The sequence below is a fragment of the Myotis daubentonii genome, chromosome 1 (assembly GCF_963259705.1).
Source record: "Myotis daubentonii chromosome 1, mMyoDau2.1, whole genome shotgun sequence".
NCBI lineage: Eukaryota > Metazoa > Chordata > Mammalia > Chiroptera > Vespertilionidae > Myotis > Myotis daubentonii.
In genome coordinates this window covers 156007427-156029687 of record NC_081840.1, presented here as the reverse complement: position 1 = coordinate 156029687, position 22261 = coordinate 156007427, and the positions used below count along the sequence as shown (strand labels likewise).

At 44.9% G+C, this 22261-nt stretch overlaps 1 protein-coding gene across 1 annotated transcript in view; it reads left to right on the top strand.

The window, feature by feature from the left end:
• The window catches only part of ASB13 (ankyrin repeat and SOCS box containing 13), a 38525-nt gene that overhangs the window by 7466 nt on the left and 8798 nt on the right, over window positions 1–22261 (top strand). The window contains exons 2-4 of the mRNA XM_059663309.1: window positions 9726–9913; window positions 11123–11273; window positions 14623–14757. Coding sequence (XP_059519292.1) covers window positions 9726–9913; window positions 11123–11273; window positions 14623–14757 — 474 coding nt within the window. The remainder of the gene's footprint in view (window positions 1–9725; window positions 9914–11122; window positions 11274–14622; window positions 14758–22261) is intronic.

Genomic DNA, 22261 nt, shown 5'->3' with positions numbered 1-22261 from the left:
CAAACAAACTAAGAAGCCTATTTAGGGCAAATGGAGGTATTCGAAGATACCACACGTAGTGTGAGTTACAAACTCTTATTGAGTACTTTTCTGGGAAAATGGTTGCACGTTATTCTCTTATTTTCTCTTTTAAAGGACACTGTGAAATATGATCTCCAATGATAAGAAACTGACACTTAGATGATTTCAAATGAGAAACTTCCCAAAGTCCCTGGGATAAAGTGGGGAAGGTGGAGGATGACCGTTCAGTGGTTAGGATGTAAAGCCCTCACCCTCTGTGCTCTGTGGTTAGGGGAGGAGGAACCAGGGAGGGGATGAGTAGCTCTAATCGTGTTCAGGGAGGTCTGCCTGCAGAAAGACTGCGCTGATCACTAAGAGGCCGCCTCCTTTTAATACCTCTTTCCTTTTTCTTGGCTGCCTTTCTCTTTTTAGCAATCTATTTTCCTTTCTTTTCTCTTTCTCTTTTGCTTTCAGTTATTCTCTTTCACTTTCTTTTTTTCTCATTTACCGAGTTCTGACTGTTTTGTCCCTATAGGAAGACAGCGTTTTCTATTTAATTTTTACCTAATTTAACATATCTTAAAACCACACTGTAGGCCGTTTGACCCTATGTTTACTGACAAACAATATTTTGGGTATTCATAATTAAAACGTTGAAAAAGAACTTGCTGAAAAATCTCTTAAAAAGCAACCGAAAATTTAGCCCCATTTCCTAAGTAAGTGTTTCTACATATAAAAATAAAGATTTCTGTTTTCCCTTGAAAATCAAGGTGACTGCTAATTCCCAGTTCACTAAAACTTTAATTCAGACTGCACTATTCAAAATTGGTGGCCGTGATAAGCATCATTAAGCAAGCACCCACTTTGTGCAAGGCTTTTCACATATACTAGTGACCCAGCACATGAAATTGTGCAAGACCCTGACCCTCGGGGAAATTGCGTGAGACCCGGGACCCAGAGTCAAATCCCCGCCCACCCGCTTGTGCCTTGCTGCACATGCAGCACTGCTCACCTGCTTGCACCTCGCCACGCACACAGCCTCCTGGTGATCAGTCTTTGGTCGTTACGGCATTAGGGCCACTGGGTTTTTATAATATAGATTCTGTCTTTGGTTCTTATAGCATCGTGCAGAGTAGATATTGTCATCCTTAGATGCTGGACTCTTTGTCCTTATAGGTTTATGACCCTTTTCTTTTTTTTTTACTCCGTTATGATCAGAGGGATGGGTATACTTTGCCATGCTTTTCTGGAAGTGTTGATTGTAAAGGATTTCTAAGGTCCTTTCAGTTCTTAAATTTACTGGTAGCTTTTACACACAGCTCCTTGTCCTTTGGGGACCTTGTGGGATGAGTCACTGGGGACCTCTGACTTTCCCCTGAGACCTGAAGTTTAGTCCAGGGAGCAGGGCTCAGAAAAGCAACCGTACTATGACTTTAGTGTTCATTCTTGGCTGCTACGTCTCCCACTCTGGACTCCTCTGCAGGAATGGCCTGCCCTCCCTTCTCTCTTGCTCTGCCACCATTTCAAGAATGTTTACTGGGTATTTGGGAGAAGGGTTTATGCCAGAGCCGGCAGATTATTTTCCATCTGTAGCTGTGGCAGAGAAGGACCTTCTGCAGCAAGGACCCCAGGCTGCCCTAATGATGTACTTGGAACAAAATTCCTGGCCCAAGCAACATCTAAAGGTGCATGGTGGATGTTGACCCCCAACTAAACCCAGTGTGTTGGATCAGTTTTGTAGTAAAGGTATTCTCTGAGGCATTTGGAAAACAGTCTGTTAGAGCAGGGCTGCTGTCCATGGAGAGGTCAGCCCAGCTTGGGGAGGAAAGGCCTGGAGCAGGGCCAGGCTCACAGAAGGACTAGAAAAGACACTGTGGCTTGGGTTCTGATCTCTGGAGAATTTATTGGAGCCAATGAGTGCTCTGATCTACCTTGGCAGGGGGCCTGCCAGGCCATGTATATCATAGACACAGGCTCCCGGGGAGGGCAGGTGGGCCATTGGCTGAAGAGCTGGTGTTTGGGCTCAAGGAGCAGGATTCTGGTCTCTGGCTGACTAAGTGGGATGCTGGTAAAGTGTCTCTCTGGAAAAAAAATGGGGGGGGGGCAGAAAAAAGGAATACAAACAAGATTCTGATTTGCTGCTTTTCCTGTTGTAAATACTCACACCATGGCTGACTTTGAGCCCCTAACAGTTTCTGGCTGGCGGAATTCCTGGATATTTAACAGTTGGCTGTGTAAGCTGGTAGGAGCTGGTAGGAATGCAGGCTGCAGTGTCAGAGGGCCCAGGAACTGTGCAGGTAAACTCATTATGGAACAAGGCTCATTATGGAACAAGGACAGATGGAAGAGCTGGAACCCAAGACCCAACAGGACTAGCAGAAGTAGTCATAATGATGATGATGATGCCATCATAGTCACAGTGTCTGCCATTTACTGAGTGTTTATAATTGGCTGGGAACTGTGCAAAATAGCATCCCTTCAGCTTTCACAGCCACCCTATGGGGTAGTCAAAAATATGTACATTTTATAAGGGAGAAAACTGGCTCTGAGAGGGTAAGTAACTTGCACAAGGTCTCAGAGATTATTGTAAGTGACAGAGACAGGTGTTGGGTGATTCCTGAGGCTCCTCAGTCACCACATACGTTCTCCCTCAGGGCAGCTGATGCAGAACCACTTGAAGTACTCAACTGGGACTTTTTGATCCCCAAAGGATAGACTTGGGCCTGGGGCCTTCAGATGTGAGGTGTCAGGGGCCCAGCTAAGGCAAAGAGGGTGTTGGAGCTGGGAGCCAGAAAGGTGCACATCTGGTGCACAGGCTGAATTAATTAGGTCATACTCGGGGGCAGAGAGGTGGCAAAAGTGTTTCAAAGCACCGATCATTCCTCCTTACATAACCCTGACTGCCGGTGAAACTCTCTAGTTTTCAAGAGGAAGGTCTTCATTTAGCCCTTCATGAGCTTGGGCTTGCCAGCAGCTGGTCGACCTGAGGAATGACAGGTGTCACTATGACCTCCAACCAAAGCCCAGACAAGAGGCAGGAATAAGTTGGACGCAGCTAGCAGTCTGGAGCACAAGTGCCCAGATGCTCTTCCAGGACTGTGACCTTGGCTCTTGTTACAACAGACTCCTATGTAATTGATGCTCTGGCACCTGGCTCAGTGCCAGGAGCTGGGCAGGCCTGTGAAGGGCAGGGAAGGTGGTTATACTTTGGCAGGTGGGAGGTGGGGGGAGGGCAGACACAACTGCGGGGGGAAGGCACTGTCTGGCAAGTCAAACCTGCTCTGGAGAGTATTTACTCATCCCATACCTGGGTGTCAGGTGCCCTGCTGGAACCAGAGGGTGGGCTTGTCCTATCCTAGAGATGCTTGAGGAGGGAGGGGAGAGGAGTGCAAATGAGATGCAGGTGTGAGGGTGTGCACGGCTAATGGTACAGAGATGGAATAAAGAAGGGAGTGGGTGGGTGGGCTGCACGCTGAAAGGCTTCTGAAGGAACAGACATTCCACTGGGTCTTACTGGGTGAGGAGGATTTAGTCACTCAGGCAGAAGCTGTGGTATGGGAAGCTAGGGAGTGCATTTCCATAGGGAGGCAGGGACAGCAAACACAAAGGCACAAGGCCTGACCCTCTGTGAGCTATGTGAAGTTCATTATAATTAGAGACAATTGTGTGCGTGTGGGGGGGGGGGGCAGGCGATGGGAGGGACAAAGGTGGTAGTGGGGAGGGGGAGAAAGACTATGAAAAGAGGTCAAGACTCCATCCTGGAGGGCCTGTGTGCCTGGCTTGTAAAGGAGTGTGGATTTTATCTTGAAAGAAGGGGCAATTGAAGGGTCCTGAGGAGGCCCCACACGATCCACTTATGATTTAGCTGCATTATAGGGAGGGGGTGAGGGGAGGGGCCCAGGGGAGGTATGGGAAGACTGGAAGCGGGTGTGATGGGACTGAGGGATGGTGATGGGAAGAGGGAAGCTCGGAAACCAATTAAGTGGCAGGGTTGGGATTTAGGGGAATGCTCATCCCTGAGGGAACTTGCCAGAACAGGAGTTCTCAGGTTTCTAGGGTGGCCCCTCTCCCAGGGGGATGGGGCATCATGTCACAACTGGGGTTCAGGCGCAGGGCTGGAAACAAAGCCTGAGGTCAGGCCTGGCAGTGGCCTGACTAATGTGTAGTGTTTTCCCGTGCTCTCCCCACTGAAGGCAAGCAGATGCATCTTTTTGCCTTATGGTTAATAGGTCCCCGCCTTTTCACGGGGGAAAGCCGAGCTTTCCCTGGAGGGAGGGCCGGCGCCCAGTCACACTGCTCCCTGGGGCACCATGCAGCCCCCCATTCTTTATGTGCAGGTGGCTCTCCCCTCCCCTTGCTTCTCAGCCCTTCCTAGAGGCTGTTGAAGTCACATTCTTCCCCTCATCCCCTCCCCCGCCCCATAACTGTCCCCTGTTGATGACAGCCTGTGGTTGGTACCAGCTGCAGGTGACAAGCTTCCCATCCTCAGGGACTCCACCATCTTTTTGTTACTTTAAAAAAATAGAATTTTTAAAGTTTTAATTGTGGTTTAAAAAAACCACACAGAAATTGTTAAGATGCTATAGTTTAACTGTACAGTTTAGTAGCGTTAACTATGTGCACATCGTTGAGCAACCGATATCCAGAGCTTTTTCTTCTTGCAACAGTGAAACTCTGCACCTGTGAAACTGCCTTACTCCCCTCCCCTTGGCAACCACCATTCTACTTTCTGTCTGTATGAATTCAATGACTCTTATAAGCGGAATCATATAAGTATTTGCTTTTTTATGACTTTTTAAATTTAATTTAATTTTATAAAAAATATTTTTATATTTATTTCAGAGAGGAAAGAAAATGGAGAGAGAGAGAGAGAGATAGAAACATCAATGATGAGAGAGAACCATTGATCGGTTGCCTCCTGCACACCCCCCACCAGGGATCGAGCCCACAACCCAGGCATGTACCCTGACGGGGAATTGAATTCTGACCTCTTGGTTCATAGGTCAACGCTCAACCACTGAACCATGCTGGCCAGGCTTTTTGTGGTTTTCAAAAAATTTTATTTTTTAATATGTTTTTATTGAAGAAGGGAGACGGATAGAGAGATAGAAACATTGGTGAGAGAGAAACATCATTGATCAACCGTCTCCTGCACAACCCCTACTGGGGATCGAGTTCACATCTCAGGCATGTGCCTTGATCAGGAATTGAACCCATGGCCTCCTGGTTCATGGGTCAACGCTCAACCACCAAGCCAGACAAGCCAGGCTCTTTGTGACTTTTTAAATTTCACTTAGAATAATGTTCTCAAGTTTCATTAATGTAGGATGTGTCAGAATTTTCCTCCTTTTTAAAAGGCTGAGTAATTTCCATTGTATGGATAAACCGTATTTCTTTATCCATTCATCTATCCATGGACACCTGGGTTGCTTCCACTTCTTGGCTATTGTGAATAATTCTGCAGTGAACATGGGGGTGCAGATATCTCTTCAATATCCTGCTTTTGGTTCATTTGGATATATACCTAGAAGTGGGATTCCTGGGTCATATGGTAAAATCTTTAATTTTCTGAGGAACCAGAATACTCTTTTCCATAGTGGTGGTACCATCTTATATTCCTCACCAACATTTATTTTCTGGTTCTTTTTGTTTGTTTTAATAGTGGACATCTTAATGGATGTGAGGTGATTGTAGTATTGATTTACATTTCTCTGATGATTAGTGATGTTGAACATCTTTTCATATACTTGTTGGCCATTGTATATCTTCTTTGGAGAAATACCTATTTAAGTCTTTGCCAATTTTTAAATTAGATTATTTATGTTGTTGAGTTACAGGCATTCTTTATATATTCTGGATATTAACCTATTCAGATATATGATTTGAAAATATTTTCTTCCATTCTGTAGGTTGCCTTTTAATCTGTTGATCGTGCCCTTTGATGTGCACAAGTTTCTTTTCTCTGCTTTGTTATCGCACCTCCTGCTTCTGATCTCGCTCTCCATCACTGCTGCTGGTTACCAGTAAGTTGCATTTCCTCTATAGACTGATCATAAAGAAAGAAAATTCAAATTTTTTTTAAAAAATTTTATGTTCAGACTTTATAGTTTCTTTTAGTAATTTCATTCATTCATTCATTCATTCATTCATTTCATTTCATTCAACAAGCGGGTGGATATAAGCATCTTTGTTGAGCTATATTCTGTGACAGATGCTGTGAATGCAAAGCCAACAAGTGATGTTTGTCACAGACTCACTGCAGCCCTTCTCCTCCGTGATGCTTTCCTGACTAGCCCTGGATGCTTGGGTGGTCCTGCTTCCAACTTCCGATAACTTGAAATGTTCCTCCAGTGTTGCAGTCATCATGCTTTGAATTATTTGTACATCTCCCTTGCCCATGACAGTAAACTGCTTTTTGTCACATCTTATTCATCTTTGTACACTGCAGTGGAAGTTGCTACATCTCTTTAGGTAGCTGCTGGAAGGATGCATGTGTGAGCCATGCCAAGCTGCCCACCAATTAGCCACAGGTCTCCCCAGTGCCCAGCCTTCCTGAGCAGCACCTCCCTTTCTGCTGCAAGACCCAGGGCCTCACCTTGCTATCTTCTTTTTAGGGTTGTAATTGCTCATTCTGCTGTTGGAACCTTGCTCCCCTTAGATTCTCTTTAAAGTGATCCATAGCCACTTTTCGTTACTTCCCAAGATAGGCCTGCAGGTGACTGTTAATTACCTGGGAAATATGCTGGGGCCCTTTCTTGAGATAGTAAGTAGAAAGTACCATAAGCCTGGCTTATATATTTTTGTGGAAATTAAATATTCCTCCATATTTCAGCTCTTTCTTGGTTTCTCCCATCCCCTATTATTGAGTCCTCATTTCATGGGGTTACATAGGCTCTCTGGCTAAAGGGAAAAATAGATAGGTACAATTAATTGTGGGGGGGGGGTGTAAAATACTATAGATCAATAGTATTTATTGGGGGGGCTCAAATGGGGAGCTGCTAACCCAAAATGGACTGAGGCTTCAGGGTGGGCAGGGCCTGCTGGAAAAAAACACACAAACCATTGGATTTCAGTCAAGAAAGGTGCAAGTAGGTTATCTAGAATGAGTGGGGAGAGGTGGGGGTGGAGGGGTCGGGGACAAATGAATTAAAGAGGCAGAGCTGGGGAGCAAAGGGGTTATTTTCAGAGGAAAAAGTATTATCTAAAGCAGTGGTTCTCAAAGTGTAGTCCCCAGACCAGCTGCATTGGCATCATCTGGGAGCTTGTCAGAAATTCAGGTTCTCAGGTTCCATCTGAGACCTACTTACTCAAAAACTCTGGGGGTGGGCTTAGTCCTCTAGGTGATGCTGGTGCTTAAGTATGAGCACTACTGGTTAAAGGTATGGGGAGGTCAGAGTGCTGCGTTCTGTGTACCTCATTCTCTAGAGCTGAAGGCAGGTGTTGGGTAGGGAGTGATGAGAAGAGGCAAGCTATTGCATAAAAAAGAGGGATAGGAGTAGTGCCATGCTAATTGAATATGTATTTTATGAGATTAGAATGCAAAAATAAATAATTGTAGTTTTAGATGATTGAAAATGAAAACACAACACACCAAAACTAAACAGATGCAGCTCAAGCAGTACTTAGAGGAAATTTATAGTAGTAAACACCTGTATTAAAAAAGAAAGATCTCAAATCAATGACCTAAATTTCCATCTTAAGACATTGGAAGAAGAGAAAACTAAACTTAAAGCAAACACAAGGAAAGAAATAAAGATTAGAGAGGAAATTAATGAAATAGAGACTACAAAACAATATAGAGAATCCACAAGACCAAAAAGTTGGTTCTTTGAAAAGATCAACAAAATTGACAAACCTAACTAAACTGACCAAGAGAAAAAGGAGAAAAGACTCGAGTTACCAAAATTAGAAATGAAAGAGGGACAGTACTGTGGACCTTACAGAAATAAAAGGATCATAAGGGAATACTATGAACAGTGGTGGATTAGTCAGCTCAGGCTGCCATAGCAAAAAACCACAGATTGGGAGACTTAAACAACAGACATTAATTTCTCACACTCTGGAGGCTGGCAGTCCAAGATTAAGGTGCTAGCAGGGTTGGTTTCTCTTGAGGCTTCTCTCCTTGGCTTGCAGATAGTCATCTTCTGTCTATGCCCCTGCAAGGTTTTCCTCTATTCATGGACATCCTTAGTGACTCTCTGTGTGTTTTAATTTCATCTTTTTATAAAGGCTCCAGTCAGGTTGATTAGGACCCATCCCAATCGTCTCACTTTAACTTAATCACTTCTATAAAGGCCTTATCTCTAGATATAGTCATATGCTGAAGTACTAGGGGTTAGGGCTTCAACATTTGAATTTGGGGGTGGTGAGGGGGACACAATTCAGTCCATAACAAATTGTATGCCAACAAGTTAGATAACATGGATGATGTGGAGAGATTCTTAAAAAGGCACAAACTACCAAAACTGACTTAAAAACAGAAAATATGAATAGATCTATAATAAATGAAGAGATTGGAATAGTAATTAAAAACCTTAACATGGGAAAGCCCAGGCCCATATGTCATCACAGGTGAATTCGACCCAAGGCCCTTATATGCCACCAAAGACCAATTACATGATTCTTCATAAATTCTTCCAAAAATTAGAAAAGGAGAGAATATTTCTCAACTCATCCTAGTATTGCCTTTATATCAAATCCAGACAAATACATTGATCACAAGAAAAAGGACGCTTATGAACACAGACACAAAAATCCTCAACAAAATACTAGAAAACCAAAAATAGCATCATATAAAAAAGATTATGCACCACGAGCAAGTGGGATTTATCCCAGGAATGCATGGTTGGTTTCACATTTGAAAATCAACATATTACCCCATTTTGATGGAATTAAGGAAAAAAAGCCTGCATAGTTATTGCAATAGATGCTGAAAAAGTATTTGATAAAATCCAGCACCCTTTCACTAGAAATAGAAGGGAACATCCTTGACCTGATGAAGGTTCTCTACACAAATCCACACTAACATCATCTTTAACTGTGAAAGACAAAGCTTCCACTCCAAGACCAGGAACCAAGCTTGGATATTTGCTCTCATCGCTTCTGTTCAATATTGTGCTAGAAGTTCAAGCCAGGGCAACCAGGCAAGAAAAAGAAATAAAAGCATTCAGATTAGAAAGAAAGAAGCAAAGCTATCTCTATTTGCAGATGACATGGTTTTGAGTGTGGGAAATCCTGAGGAATCCATTAAAATTGAGTCACTAACACCTGGTCCTTACTTTCAAGGCACTTCCAAGCAAGAAGGGGGGCAGTGTAAATGAGTGTAGATGTGTGAGTACTGTGGGAGAAGTGTTTCCCAGAGAAGTACATACTTCATCTGAGTTCATGTAAAGTATGTAGGTGTCTAAAAAGGAGATTGTAGGATGGACAATTGGGGTGGGGAGCAAAGGTAGGTATTTCAAGCATAGAAGAATATATGCAAGGAGACTCAGTGTGATGAAGCAGGGTCAATAATGAGCTGTGAGTGTGTCTGGGGAGTTGGATTTGTGAGGCAGTGTGGGAGATAGGTCAAGGAAATGAACAAGGCCCTTATATGACTCCAAAGACCAATTACATGATCGTGTGCAGTGTCTGGGTTTCATCAAGGGTCTCTGGACTTGTACCTGTGTTCATCTTATTTGGATATAAGTGGTGTGATCTCAGCACCAGGTCTGTCTCTTTTCCAGGTTTCTGGGTAGAGCGCACCCCTGTGCACGAGGCTGCCCATCGTGGTGAGGCCTTGGAGCTGCAGCAGCTGATCGAGAGCGGCGCCTGTGTCAACCAGGTCACAGTGGACTCCATCACGCCCCTGCACACAGCCAGTCTGCAGGGCCAGGCACAGTGTGTGCAGCTGCTGCTGGCTGCCGGGGCCCAGGTGAGCAGCCCTTTAGGACACCCATGGAGCCTGGCTGTGGCTGTGGGCATAGATGGGACCAGTTCAAGGGATGTATACAGGGAGGAAAATACAGGGTTTGGGATTTGCCTCCTGTGATTTGCAAATGCACTGGAAGTAAGGAAACCACTGCAGGAAAGGAAGGAGGAAACCAGACTGAGCAGGAAAGGAAGGAGGAAACCAGAATGGGGTGTGGTGGGAGCCCAGGGAGGGGAGAGGAAGTCTCTGTGTCAACTGCACACTCGGACCAGTAAGTATGGTCATGGGCTTGGCTGTTAGGGGGTCACTGGTGGCTGAAGAGAAGGCAGTTTTAGCAAAATGGTGGAGAGTGTGCCCTCCTCTGCACTAGGAAGGGGACAGGCTGTCTGGAGGGCTGGCAGGGCCTTGGCTCAAGAGCTGCTGTTTGGGCTCAGAGAGCAGGATGACTAAGTGGGGGATGCTGGCACACTTCCCTGGTAAAAAGGAAAAAAACAAGATTCTGATCTGATTTGATGCTCTCCCTGGTGTAAGTACTCATGCCACACTGATTTCAGCCTCCAGTGCTTTCTGGCTGGCGGAATTGCTGGATGTTTCATAGTGGCTGGGTGAGCTGGGCCAGACACCATTGGGCTGAATGGTGTTGGGGTTCAGAGTGAGGCTGCACTGCTTACTCTTTCTCAAAGCTTGGCATTGAAAGCAGGTCAAGAGGAAGTGGAATAAGCTTCAGCATGTAACCAGATAGCAGCTGAATTTGAATAAGTCCTAAGCAGAATCTGGCAGTTGGGAGCTGCGTTTTTCCTGCCCTATGATTTTCCAACTAGAGGAGGCATGTTAAGCAGTTTCAGGCACTCCTAGCTGAGGCTGGAATTAAAGCCCCTTTTTATGCCCTGCCTGCTTCAGCTGGAACCTGGAGCTCTCCTTACTGGCTGTGTGCATATTAGGTGCTGAGGTGGTGGCAAGAGTGAGTCTGAGTTGATTCTGCCCAAGAAAGAAAAGAGCCACAGGCTTAGGAAGCTAGTAGGTGATCCCAACACTAGTTCCTTTGATCCCTAACCACCTCCCCCGCCTGACACTGGGCCTCAGCACATACTAGAAAACCCAAGAACTTCTTAGAAAAACTAAGAAGTGTCTTTGCCCAGATGAATGTGCATCAAGATGAGAAAGCGCATTTCCTCCTTGATCCTGTAACACTTATTTCTCCCTCCCCACAAGGTGGATGCTCGGAACATCGATGGTAGTACCCCGCTCTGCGATGCTTGTGCCTCTGGCAGCATCGAGTGTGTGAAGCTATTGCTCTCCTACGGGGCCAAGGTCAACCCACCCCTGTACACAGCCTCCCCACTGCACGAAGCCTGCATGAGCGGTAAGTCAGGTGGAAGGGAGCTACCTGGATAGGAAGTGGGAGCCATTGGCTGGCCCAGGAGAGCTGCTGGTATCTGGCTATTGGTTGTTCCACCAAGGAAATGCTCACATTTCCTTCTGGAGATATAGTCCTCACCCAGGACTAAGGGGCTGTTGTTTCCATGATAGGATTCTATTTCTTAGCAGATGCTCAGTGCCTCTCAGACACTAACACTGGAGATGGGTCTACTCTGCAGTCTCTCTCTCAGTCTTTGCTGTCATGTTGCCTTGTGAGCACCTGATCTAGTTAGGAGATGAGACCCAGACAACGTTTCTGAGGACAGGTACTCTTAGAGGAGGGGAAGCTGGTCCTTCAGGCTCAGGGAGCAGGTGGGATTTCAACTGCTCCCCAAGAATGGATGGACTTCAGTTGGTGGGAGGATAAGAGGAAGGCTGTGCACAGGAAAAATGACATTGAGTCCCATTGAATCAGAAGCTCCCAACAGACAAGCAACAACAGATAAGACTGGAAATTTAGGGCAAGGCCAGCTGGTGGAAAATTTTTAAATTATAGACTAAGGATTTTGGATTCCACTCTTGAGCAAAGGTTGCAAACTTGTAGCCTATATTTTGATTGACCAGTACAGTGTCTATCTTTGTTGTATTTCATTGGGGTGTATGGTGTGTCCTCCTCTGTGTCTTCATGCAGGGACACTGTTCTCTGCTGCCTCACACCCAATTCCCATAGCTAGGTCCCCTTTCATCATTCTCAGGCACTAGGGATCACTATAGGCAGCTCTTGAAAGTTTCGGAGCAGATGTTGAATGACTGGAAAACAGCATTTTTGGAAGGTTAGTTTAGTGGCCATCCATGTACAGTGTAGAGGTGGAAAAACTTTTCCTTTATCTATCTTAGATTCACTGGCTGGGCTCCACCAATTAGGTGACAGGGAACCGATTAACAAGAGAAAACAGAAGTTTGTTAATGTGAGTAGTGCATTGTGGATAGGCATGGGAGAACTCGGCAAGGTGTCACGCAAAGGGGTGGTTAAAGCTTGGGCTCTATAGAACAACTAGAGGTCCGGTGTATGACATTCGTGCATGATGGGGGTGTCCCTCAGCCCAGCCTGCGCCCTCTCACAGTCCGGGACCCCTCGGGGCATGTCTGCCTGCTGGCTTAGGCCCACTCCCCGGACATCCCCTGAGGGGTCCTTAGCACTGCTGTAGAGGCAGGAGAGGCTCCCTCCACTGCTGCTGCACTTGCCAGCTCTGAGCTTGGCTTCTGGCTGAGCAGCCCTCCCCCTGTGGGAGCGCACTGACCACCAGGGGGCAGCTCCTGCATTGAGCATCTGCCCCCTGGTGGTCAGTGTGCATTATAGTGACTGGTTGTTTCAACATTCGGTCAATTTGCATATTAAGGTTTTATTATATAGGATCAATTTTTAGGAAAATGACAAGACAAAGGAAAAGGACTTTGAGCTTCTAGGATGTCAGGTTGTGGGGAGGCAAATAAATGGAGGAACTAATGGTAGATGGGGCTAGTTTTAGCAACTCCAACTAGAGTTGTCTCTGGTGACTATCTTTTGTCCTTCCTGGTAGATAGGGGAGGGAGACACCTTTACAAATATATATCCTTATTTTAGGCAATTTGGGGGAGGGCAGAGAGCTTTTCTCCTATCTGTTTCTTCTCAATTGTCATAAGCTCAAAATAAACATTATGCCAAAGACATATTTTGGGTTACCCTTCAATAGACTGAAATGGTGGTGGTGGTAAGGGATATCCTGGGAGTGAAGAGATGAGTTGGGAGCCATCACAGTGATCCAAGTGCAAAACTCTTAGAGTCCAAGTGGATGGATTCATTTAGAAAACAGAGAAGAATTAATGGGCTTGATATAAGGGAGAGGAAAGCATGGGGTCATAACCTACTCAAGGTTGAGTAGGGAGTAATGGCTGAGACAGAATGGCCGGGAGGATGTGCCCCTAGGGAGGGGTGAGAGAGGGCCTGGTAGTGATAAGACATCCAAACAAGAATGGCCAGCAGACAGCTGTAGATGAGGGGCTAGGTTTCAGGACTAGAGGTGGAAACTCGGTAGCTACTAACAGGTGGTGTGATCAAGAGATGTGAGAGGATGAAATCTTGTACATGATGAACCTTGACCCTAACCCATGTTAAAGATACCTGGAGAGGAGCCAAGGGAAGAGGCAGAAAAGGTGTCCGTGAGCTGGGAACCCCTGGTAAGAAAGTTTAGGTAGCTCACTGAGGAGGCTTGGACTGGGATGCCAGCAACTTTATGTCAACAGCTTGAGAGGCAGCCCATTAAGGGGGAGCACTTTCTCTCCCACTGAGGAACTGGGGAGCAGTGAAGAGAGTCTTCTCTGGCTGTTCTGAAGTGGTATTTCCCAAACTTTCTGTTTTCCCAGCAACAGGGCCAGCTGTGCATTCCATGTCTGCTGCAGCCAGGCAGGTTTGGGGAACTGTTGTGCCTTCAGGAGAAAGGACAACTATCCACTTGCTCTAGGGCCACATGGGGTCATGAACTGCTCTTAGCTTGTGATATAAACCCAATTCTCCTCTCTGCCCCCGCAAGCATGGGGCTTACCTGTCCTAGCCATCAGTTCTGTCATGCTTATTATTTCTAATGTATATATTAGTGATATTCAACCAGCGTGCCCTAAGAATTTTTAAAACATGCAATACCTGACTATTTAGTCAAGGGCACTGACCTCTTTTCCTTTAGATGGTCAAATAAAAAAAATTACAATAGCCAACACAACAAAGTCATCTGGAATGAATGCCCTGTCATGGAAACATATAGATCATAGAATAGAGTTGCATTTTATTGGTCACATTACATAATAAGGTTGTGTCTGATTGGTTAATTTTTGGCACCAGAAATTCTTATATACATGTGCAGGCACCTGCTTTTTTAAAAAGTCACTTTGCCCTGGCCAAATGGCTCAGCTGGTTGGAGCATCTTCCCGTACATCAAAAAGGTTGTGGGTTTGATCCCTTGTCAGAGCACATATGGGAGGCAGTTGGTTGATATTTCTCTCTCACATCAGTGTTTCTGTCTGTCTCTCCCTTCCTCTCTCTTAAAAAAAATAATAAAAACATATCCTTGGGTGAGGATTTTTTTTTTAAAAAAAGTCACTTTGGAGCAAAAACTAGGTAATTACTATTATATATTTTTGTAAATCGATAAAAATTATACCTATTTTTTGGCAGATTGGCAAAAAATATAATTTATTTTTTGGTGTGCCCCAGAATTTTAGTTATTAGTTTATGTGTGCCATGAGATGAAAAAGGCTGAAATCGCTGGTATATACTATATATTCATTGACAGTTTTAATTGTTTTCCATTTCTCTCAAGGAAGTTCCGAATGTGTGAGGCTTCTAATTGATGTTGGGGCCAATTTAGAAGCACACGATTGCCATTTTGGGACCCCTCTGCACGTTGCTTGTGCCCGGGAGCATCTGGACTGTGTCAAAGTGCTGCTCAATGCAGGTACGTTGGTGTTTCTACCTGCTCTGTTCAATGCATCTGCACTGCTCAAAGCAGGTGTGTTGGTGTTTACCTGAGCTGTTCCATGCAGGTTTGTTGTGTTTATGTGCACAGTGTGCCAGCTGAGAGCTAAATGGTGGAGTCAGCTAAGGTTTGAAACTAGCTCTCTCACTGGCCAGCTGAGAAGTTTGGCCTCAGTTCTATATTTATAAAACAGGAAATAGAAAACCTATTTTGTGGGCTTCTTGGGATGATTTGTTTCCACAATACCTGGTGCATCGTAGTGCTCAACAAGTGCTAATAATTATTTTTAGTGGTTACAGGGAACCACCCACAAGACCTGTCTAATCAAGTTGCTATCTAAACCAAAAGGAGATGGGGATCCAATGGAAAATGGGGTTGGCAGCTTTTGGAATACAGGTTATTGTCAGGTGTTCTAAAAATACTCAGGATACTCTGGTAAACATGGTACAATAGGTAAACACTGTACTCACCTCCTCCAACGACCACCTCAAAATCATAACCAAATTATGGAACCCATCATCATTGAGAACTCCCTGAAGATTAGATGAACAGAAGTCCTGTAATGAAGGATGTACAGAAGAAACTACATCAAACGGTGCTTTGGTGGCAGGAAGGGTACCAGGTGTTAGTCCAGTGGGGACGGACCAGACCTGGGTTTCAGCAACCTCAGTAGTACTGAGGTGTGACCAGGAAAGAATTCAGAGCCAAGACTCTTATGTATATAAGAGAACATCTATATATATAAAAGCCTAATATGCAAATTGTCCCCTCGGGAGTTTGACCAGGAGACCAGGAGTTCGATCGCTTGCTATGACATGCACTGACCACCAAGGAGAGGCGTGGAATGAAGGAAGGCCCTGGCTGACAGCCGGTAGCTGGGGAAGGGAGCCCCCAGCCGGCAGCTGGAAGGCCCTGATGGGCCATAATCACCGGCCAGGCCTAGGGACCCTACCCATGCATGAATTTTGTGCACTGGGCCTCTAGTTTATTTATAAAATCACAGAGGTAGAAGAAGTAGTTTGTAGAAGAAGTGGACTGAGGAAACAAGTTATAGAGGCAAAGGAATGGCCCTAGGAGCTTGGGAGTGACGAAGGCAGTGGTAATGTGCTTGGGGAGAAAGGGAGGGAGAAAGGGAAGGGAAAGGCACAGGCATGCTCCCAGGAGGGAGAATGTGTTGGGTCCTCTGTCCTAAGGGTTTTAAAGGTGGAGATTTTAGGGAAGGTCCCAGGGGAATATCTGAATAAAATATTCAGCAGCTTTCCAGGTGTGTCCTTTCAGGGACTCCACTGATTGAATTGATTGGCACCAGGGCAGGGAATCATTATCCAATGCAGCTGATCCTGAGGTCAGCTGTGGGGTTGCTTATCTGATTTTGCTGCTTCTGGGCCTAGAGCTAAAATACAACTGAGGCATAGATGCTATCTCTAGGGAGGAAAGGTCAGAGGGTCCAAACTGCATAACCACTTAGTCTTATTAACTTTTAGGTGTCACTTTTAAGTCTTTTCAGTGAAAAAGATTAATTTTGTGTAAGGCTGGTCATGGTGGCAGTTTTTATTGTTTATACAATAACATATTTAGATTAGAAACAGTCATAGTTTTCCAGCTAAGCCACTGATCAGATGGTTGGATCCCACTTTTGTCAGTCTAGGGTATCTATGTATCATTACTGTTGAGATTTTAAAGATTTTACAGTGCAACTATCCTCAGCTTTTAAAATAAAGGTTTGATGGTGCACCAACCCCCTGCAATCCCATTTTACTTTGCAATCAGGATTTTGATAATGAGAAGAGTGCCTGGTATATATGTGCTCAGTATATCTTCATCCATGATTTTAGTCCCTTTTGTACCAGAAGGAGAAAAAAGAGAACAAGGGATTTAAAACCTATTTGAAGTAGTGGCTATAGGACCGTGGACAGCAAACTGCGGCTTGAGAGCCACATGTGGCTCTTTGGCCCCTGAGTGTGGCTCTTCCTAAGCCTTAGGAGTACCCTAATCAACATTAATAAAAGAGAAAAATGGTAATTGGCGTACGAGCTACCCTTTTCATTGGCTAATCAGGGCTATATGCAAATTAACTGCCAACTAAGATTGGCAGTTAACTGCCAACAAGATGGCGGTTAATTTGCAGATGTAGGCACAATGCAGGGAGGCAAAAGGGAAAGCAGGAAGAAGCCCCCTGCCACTGACAGTGATCGGAAACCCAGGGGGGAGCTAAGAGCTGGGGGGCAGGGCAAAGGCGGCCCTGGGGCCGCCTTTGCCCTGCCCCCCAGCCATGATCGGAGAATCAGGTGCCTTTTCCGCCCTGGCCAGTGATAGCAGGAAGTAGGGGTGGAGCCAGCGATGGGAGCTGGACACGGTTGAAGCTGGCAGTCCCGGGAGCTAGAGGTCCCTTGCCTGGGCCTAAAGCGAAGCCCACGATCGCGGGGCCGCTGCAGCTGTGGGTCCCGGCTTCCCGGGCCGGATGCCTAGGCCAGAGGCATCAGGCCTGGGCTGGGGGCCGATCCTGCGATTGGAGGGTGATGGGGGTCAACGCCTGAGGGCTCCCAGTATGTGAGAGGGGGCAGGCTGGGCTGAGGGACACTCCCCTCCACACACACCCAGTGCACGAATTTCGTGCACCGGGCCCCTAGTCTATATATATAAAAGCCTAAACGACCATCCAGTAGCTATGACGTGCACTGACCACCGGGGGCAAACGCTCAATGCAGGAGCAGAAATCACAGGAATGGAAACATGAAACAGACTGTTAAATCTCAGAGGGAAGGGGGGGAGGGCGGGAGAAGATTAACCAAAGATCTTATATGCATACTAGGGGCCCAGTGCAAGGATTTGTGTACTGGTGGGGTCCTTCGGCCTGGATTGCGGGGATCAGGCCGAAACTGGCTCTCTGACATTCCCCAAGGGGTCCCGAATTGCGAGAGGGTGCAGGCCAGGCCAAGGGACCCCACTGGTGCACAAATCTGTGCACCGGGCCTCTAGTTAAGTTAATAATAATGTACCTACCTATATAGTTTAAGTTTAAAAAATTTGGCTCTCAAAAGAAATTTCAATCATTATACTGTTGATATTTGGCTCTGTTGACTAATGAGTTTGCCGAACTGCTATAGGAGAAAGGATCAAATTAGTAGTTCTAATCCCAACATCCTCTCTGCAATAGTTAGGACTTTAGAGAAGTGATTTCTCCTTCATAACTAATAGGAGACCAACTCCACCTGGATGAAGGGCTTTATTTCTTGGTTGGGGTAACTGAAAGGATCAGAACTAGAGACAGTTTCAGGGTCTGTTTGACTAAGGGTTTCAAGCATGTCATCAATTTTCTTTGAATTTTATGATTCTGCTTTCCTCAGTGTTCACTTGACCATACTTCTGGCGTCCCCAGTGGGATAGGATGGCTACAGCAGAATTGGGCTGAAATCTGAATGCTTCACTTCATGAGGCTTCTGATAGCTTTCTCAGAGGAGTGAAAACTCTCCCAGATGTCTCCTGCACACCTCCCCTTATGTTCCATCAACCTGAATTGAGTCCAGGGTCCAAACCTTTTCCAGTTCCTTTGGCTTGACTCTGCAAATTCCAATTGACTTGGGTCTATGTGGGAACAGGGAGGAGCCCAATCAGGGACCACAGGGAGCTGGAGGTTAGTTAGGTCATCCTGCTCACTCTCACCCCAGGACTGCACCCCATACTGCAGGGTGGCAGTTCAGTGGGGGTGGGGTTGGATAAAAGTAGAAAGGGGACCATAATGGCCTGAAGCAGGGGACTTGGTAATTTTTAAAAGGAGTTTCCATACACCTGGGAGCTTGAGTGAGGGATGAACAGAATTCTCCTGGGACAGCTTGCAGTTGTTGACTGCCCCTGTGCTGTCAGCTCTAGACTCAGTCCTTGCTATTTTCATCTCAGATGCTCTCCTGTACATCCTTCTTAGACCACATGCAGTCTTTTACTTATTTAACAAAACTAGTATTTAACTACCAGAGGCCTGGTGCACAAATTCATGCACATTAAAAGGAAATTAATTAGAAGAAATATTTTAATATCGCTATTTGCCCTTTCTCTATAATAGAAGTGTCAATCAAATTCACGATGGACAAAACACATGCATGCAATTGGTACAGTGAGAGCTTTGTATATAGATAAACTTGCTTAATTAGACCTGCTTTCTGATTTAGCTAAACTTTTTCCGGCCCAGTGAAGCACCCCAACTTCTCTTTCAGGTAATTGTCAGCAACACAGCAGTAAATATCAACATGATGCAGATTATTATTGTAGATCATGCAGGGAGAACAAAGGGTGAAATATTTAACTGTAGCAGTGTTTGACTATATTCTGCGCAGTGAGAAAACCTGAAGTCATTTTCAAGGTCCACCATTTCTTACTTTTTTTCAGTTGGGTCAAGTTTCTAAACTTTCTAGATCTCCATTTTCTGGCTAATGAAAGAAAATAGGATTCTACCAAGTCTCCTATCTACCTACTCCAGGACTTCTGTGAGGATCAAATGAGATGAGGCATGTGAAAACGCCTCACAGACATTTGGTTAAAGTGTAAAATGTTTGCACCTGGCTATAAAGCAAGTTGTGTTCCTGGGCTGAAGAAACACCAAGGAGGCTAGTCGCTAGGGACAGGAAGCCGGGTGTGCTATGTGACGTCATTACCTGGTGCCCACGGACACCGTTTCTGGTCTGGTCTGGTCTGTGGGCCGCATTTTGCGCTACGGGGGTCTTGGCAGTGTTGGCTGTGATTTGGTGGGGTGTTGCTCCAGGGTGGTGGCGGGGCCTGTGTCCTACTTGGGGGAAGCCAAGTGTCGCTTTGTTGGTGCCAAGTCCCTGGTGCCGTTTCTCTGTAAATGGCCAGTGTGCGAGCATCTGCCCCCTGGTAGTCAGTGTGCATCATAGCATTTGGTTGGATGGTCAGAGGGACATTTAGCATATTAGCCTTTTATATATAGATAGATGGGAAATCTCACACATACAAAAAAGTAGAGAGAAGAGGACAGCATATGGATTCTTTTCAAGGTGGTGATTCTTAACTTTGTGGGAGGCTGGTCACAGACCCCTTGGAAGATAAAATGATTTTCTGACCATGCCTCTAGAAACATAAGCATTTGGGCACTTTTGCACTGGCTGTATGAAAGGGTTTGTCCCTACTTGAAGAGCTAAGCTGGGCGGGCGGGCATATGTGCCTCAGGGGTGTATAGGAGGCTGTTGATAATTTGTGGGAAGTGAAGCCATGTTGCTGAATTGCAGATGATTTTTGCAGAGGAGGAGGGCTGGGGAAGGGGAAAGTCCAGTTATTACTGTGTGTAATTTTTAATCTGACAACTGGCAGTAAATATTTAACTCTGCTGGAGGTACTGAGAGGAGCTAATTGAGCCGAGTTTGCTTGTACCTTCCCAGCACAGGACTTGTCACATGTTTCTCAGGTAATGTTTCAGTCAGCATAGCACTGAGCTATGTGTGCCTGCTCTGTGTCAGGTTCTTGGTGTGCTAAGCTGGTGACAGCCCCTTGTCATTGCTGGCTAAGATTTTACTCAGCCACTGCAATTCCATTTCACTTTGCAATCAGGATTTTGATAATGAGCAGACTTTGGCCCATTTCTCTGAAGCATGAAGTTGAGACTTTTTAATGCCCAGATGGCATTAGCGCTCTCTCTCTCTCTCTCTCTCTCTCTCTCTCTCTCTCTCTCTCTCTCTCTCCTCCCTCAGTTCATGACGATCACTAGGTCCCACAAAGTCACTCTCCCCTTCCCCTGTCCCCCTCTGATGCTTCTCCCTTGCTTCTTTTTTCTGGTCCCCCATCCCACCATTCTAATGTATTCTATCTATATATGTTTTGTAAGTTACACATTATTGAGTGAGGCATGTATTTTTAATTGACATAAATGGTATTGTGTTATATTTCCTATTTTTTTTCACTCGGGCATGTTTTCAAGACCCACTCATGTTGCCCTGTGTACCTCTGATCTGCTGTTTCCAGCTGCTGCGGAGTATGCCAGTTTCCCTCTTAGTCACAGTCCCTTCTTTATATCCAATCAAATAATGCCAAGAATACATTTTTTAATATATTTTATTGATTTATTACAGAGAGGAAGGGAGAGAGATAGAGAGCCAGAAACATCGATGAGAGAGAAACATCGATCAGCTGCCTCCTGCACATCTCCTACTGGGAATGTGCCCGCAACCCAGGTACATGCCTTTGACCGGAATTGAACCCGGGACCCTTCAGTCCGCAGGCCGATGCTCTATCCACTGAGCCAAACCAGTTTCGGCCAAGAATACATTTTTAAGAGATCCTGTTTTGTACCTTGGGATGGCCACCTCTTGGAAAGAGTCACCCTGCTGAGGCCTTGTATATTGAGAAATCACATGGGATAGAAGGGGAGGTGTGGTTTTTAGAGCTATTTCCAACCATAGTTTTCTCCTTGATCGTGAGAATAGCTTTACTTCTCCTGTGCCCCTTTCTCTGTCACTAAGTAGAGACAATCTTTTTCATCCCCTATTGGCAAGAATATCTGTAAACTGCTTGTGGTTATGGATGACTTTGTTCTTTGCCTCTTGTGTTTTCAGTTTTCTAATATATGCACATGGTAACTGTTGAAAAAATAAATGTTATTTTGAAAACTTGGAGAAAAAAAAAGAAGAACATTGCAAGAATTAATGACCTGAGAGAAAGCTACTTGAATTTTAGATTGGGTAGACTTTACAATTTATTTTTCATTACAAGTTTGTGTTTAGCATTCAAATTCATATTTGCATTATGATTGCAACACTATACAATTTTTTTTCACATAAACAAGTATTGGAATGATATCCCTGATGTAGTACAGTGGTCAGATTGCAGGGAAAATGTTTCTTTTATTTAATGTATTGCTTTTAAATATTATTTTTATAATACACATCTGCCAAATTAAGTAATTAGGGAATTTAGCTTTCTTTCTAATTGAGGGATTGTTTTTCCTGACCTGGCTTCTGAGTTTGGCTGTGGGAAATGGAGACAATTTCTCTTCACTTGTGTTATCATGATGGAGTGCTTGCTGTATTCTAGGATCATACAGTGAACACTGTCATGAACAAGTTTGTATGTTTTACTACTAGGGGCTTGAAACTATTTTAAGTCAGAAATCAGAAAGAAGAATTTTTCAAATATTTTTGAGCTGTGGGACTAGAAAAATTTAATAGCCTTATATGCTCTTAAATCTTCCTATTTTGGCCTTCTAAATTCATCCTTACATGGTCACATGACCTGATTTTTAAAATCCCCACTTTAATGACATTTTATGATTATCATTTGAATCTATTATTGGAGGGAAAACTTCACTGATTCTGAGCTATTTGTTTGACTTCTTTAAAATACTTTTCTCCAAGGAACCTTCATGCACTGATGGTAGGATTATAAATTGGTGCAGACACTATGGAAAACAGTATGGAGGCTCCTCAAAAAACTAAAAATAGAACTGCCTTATGACCCAACAATCCCACTTTTTGATATT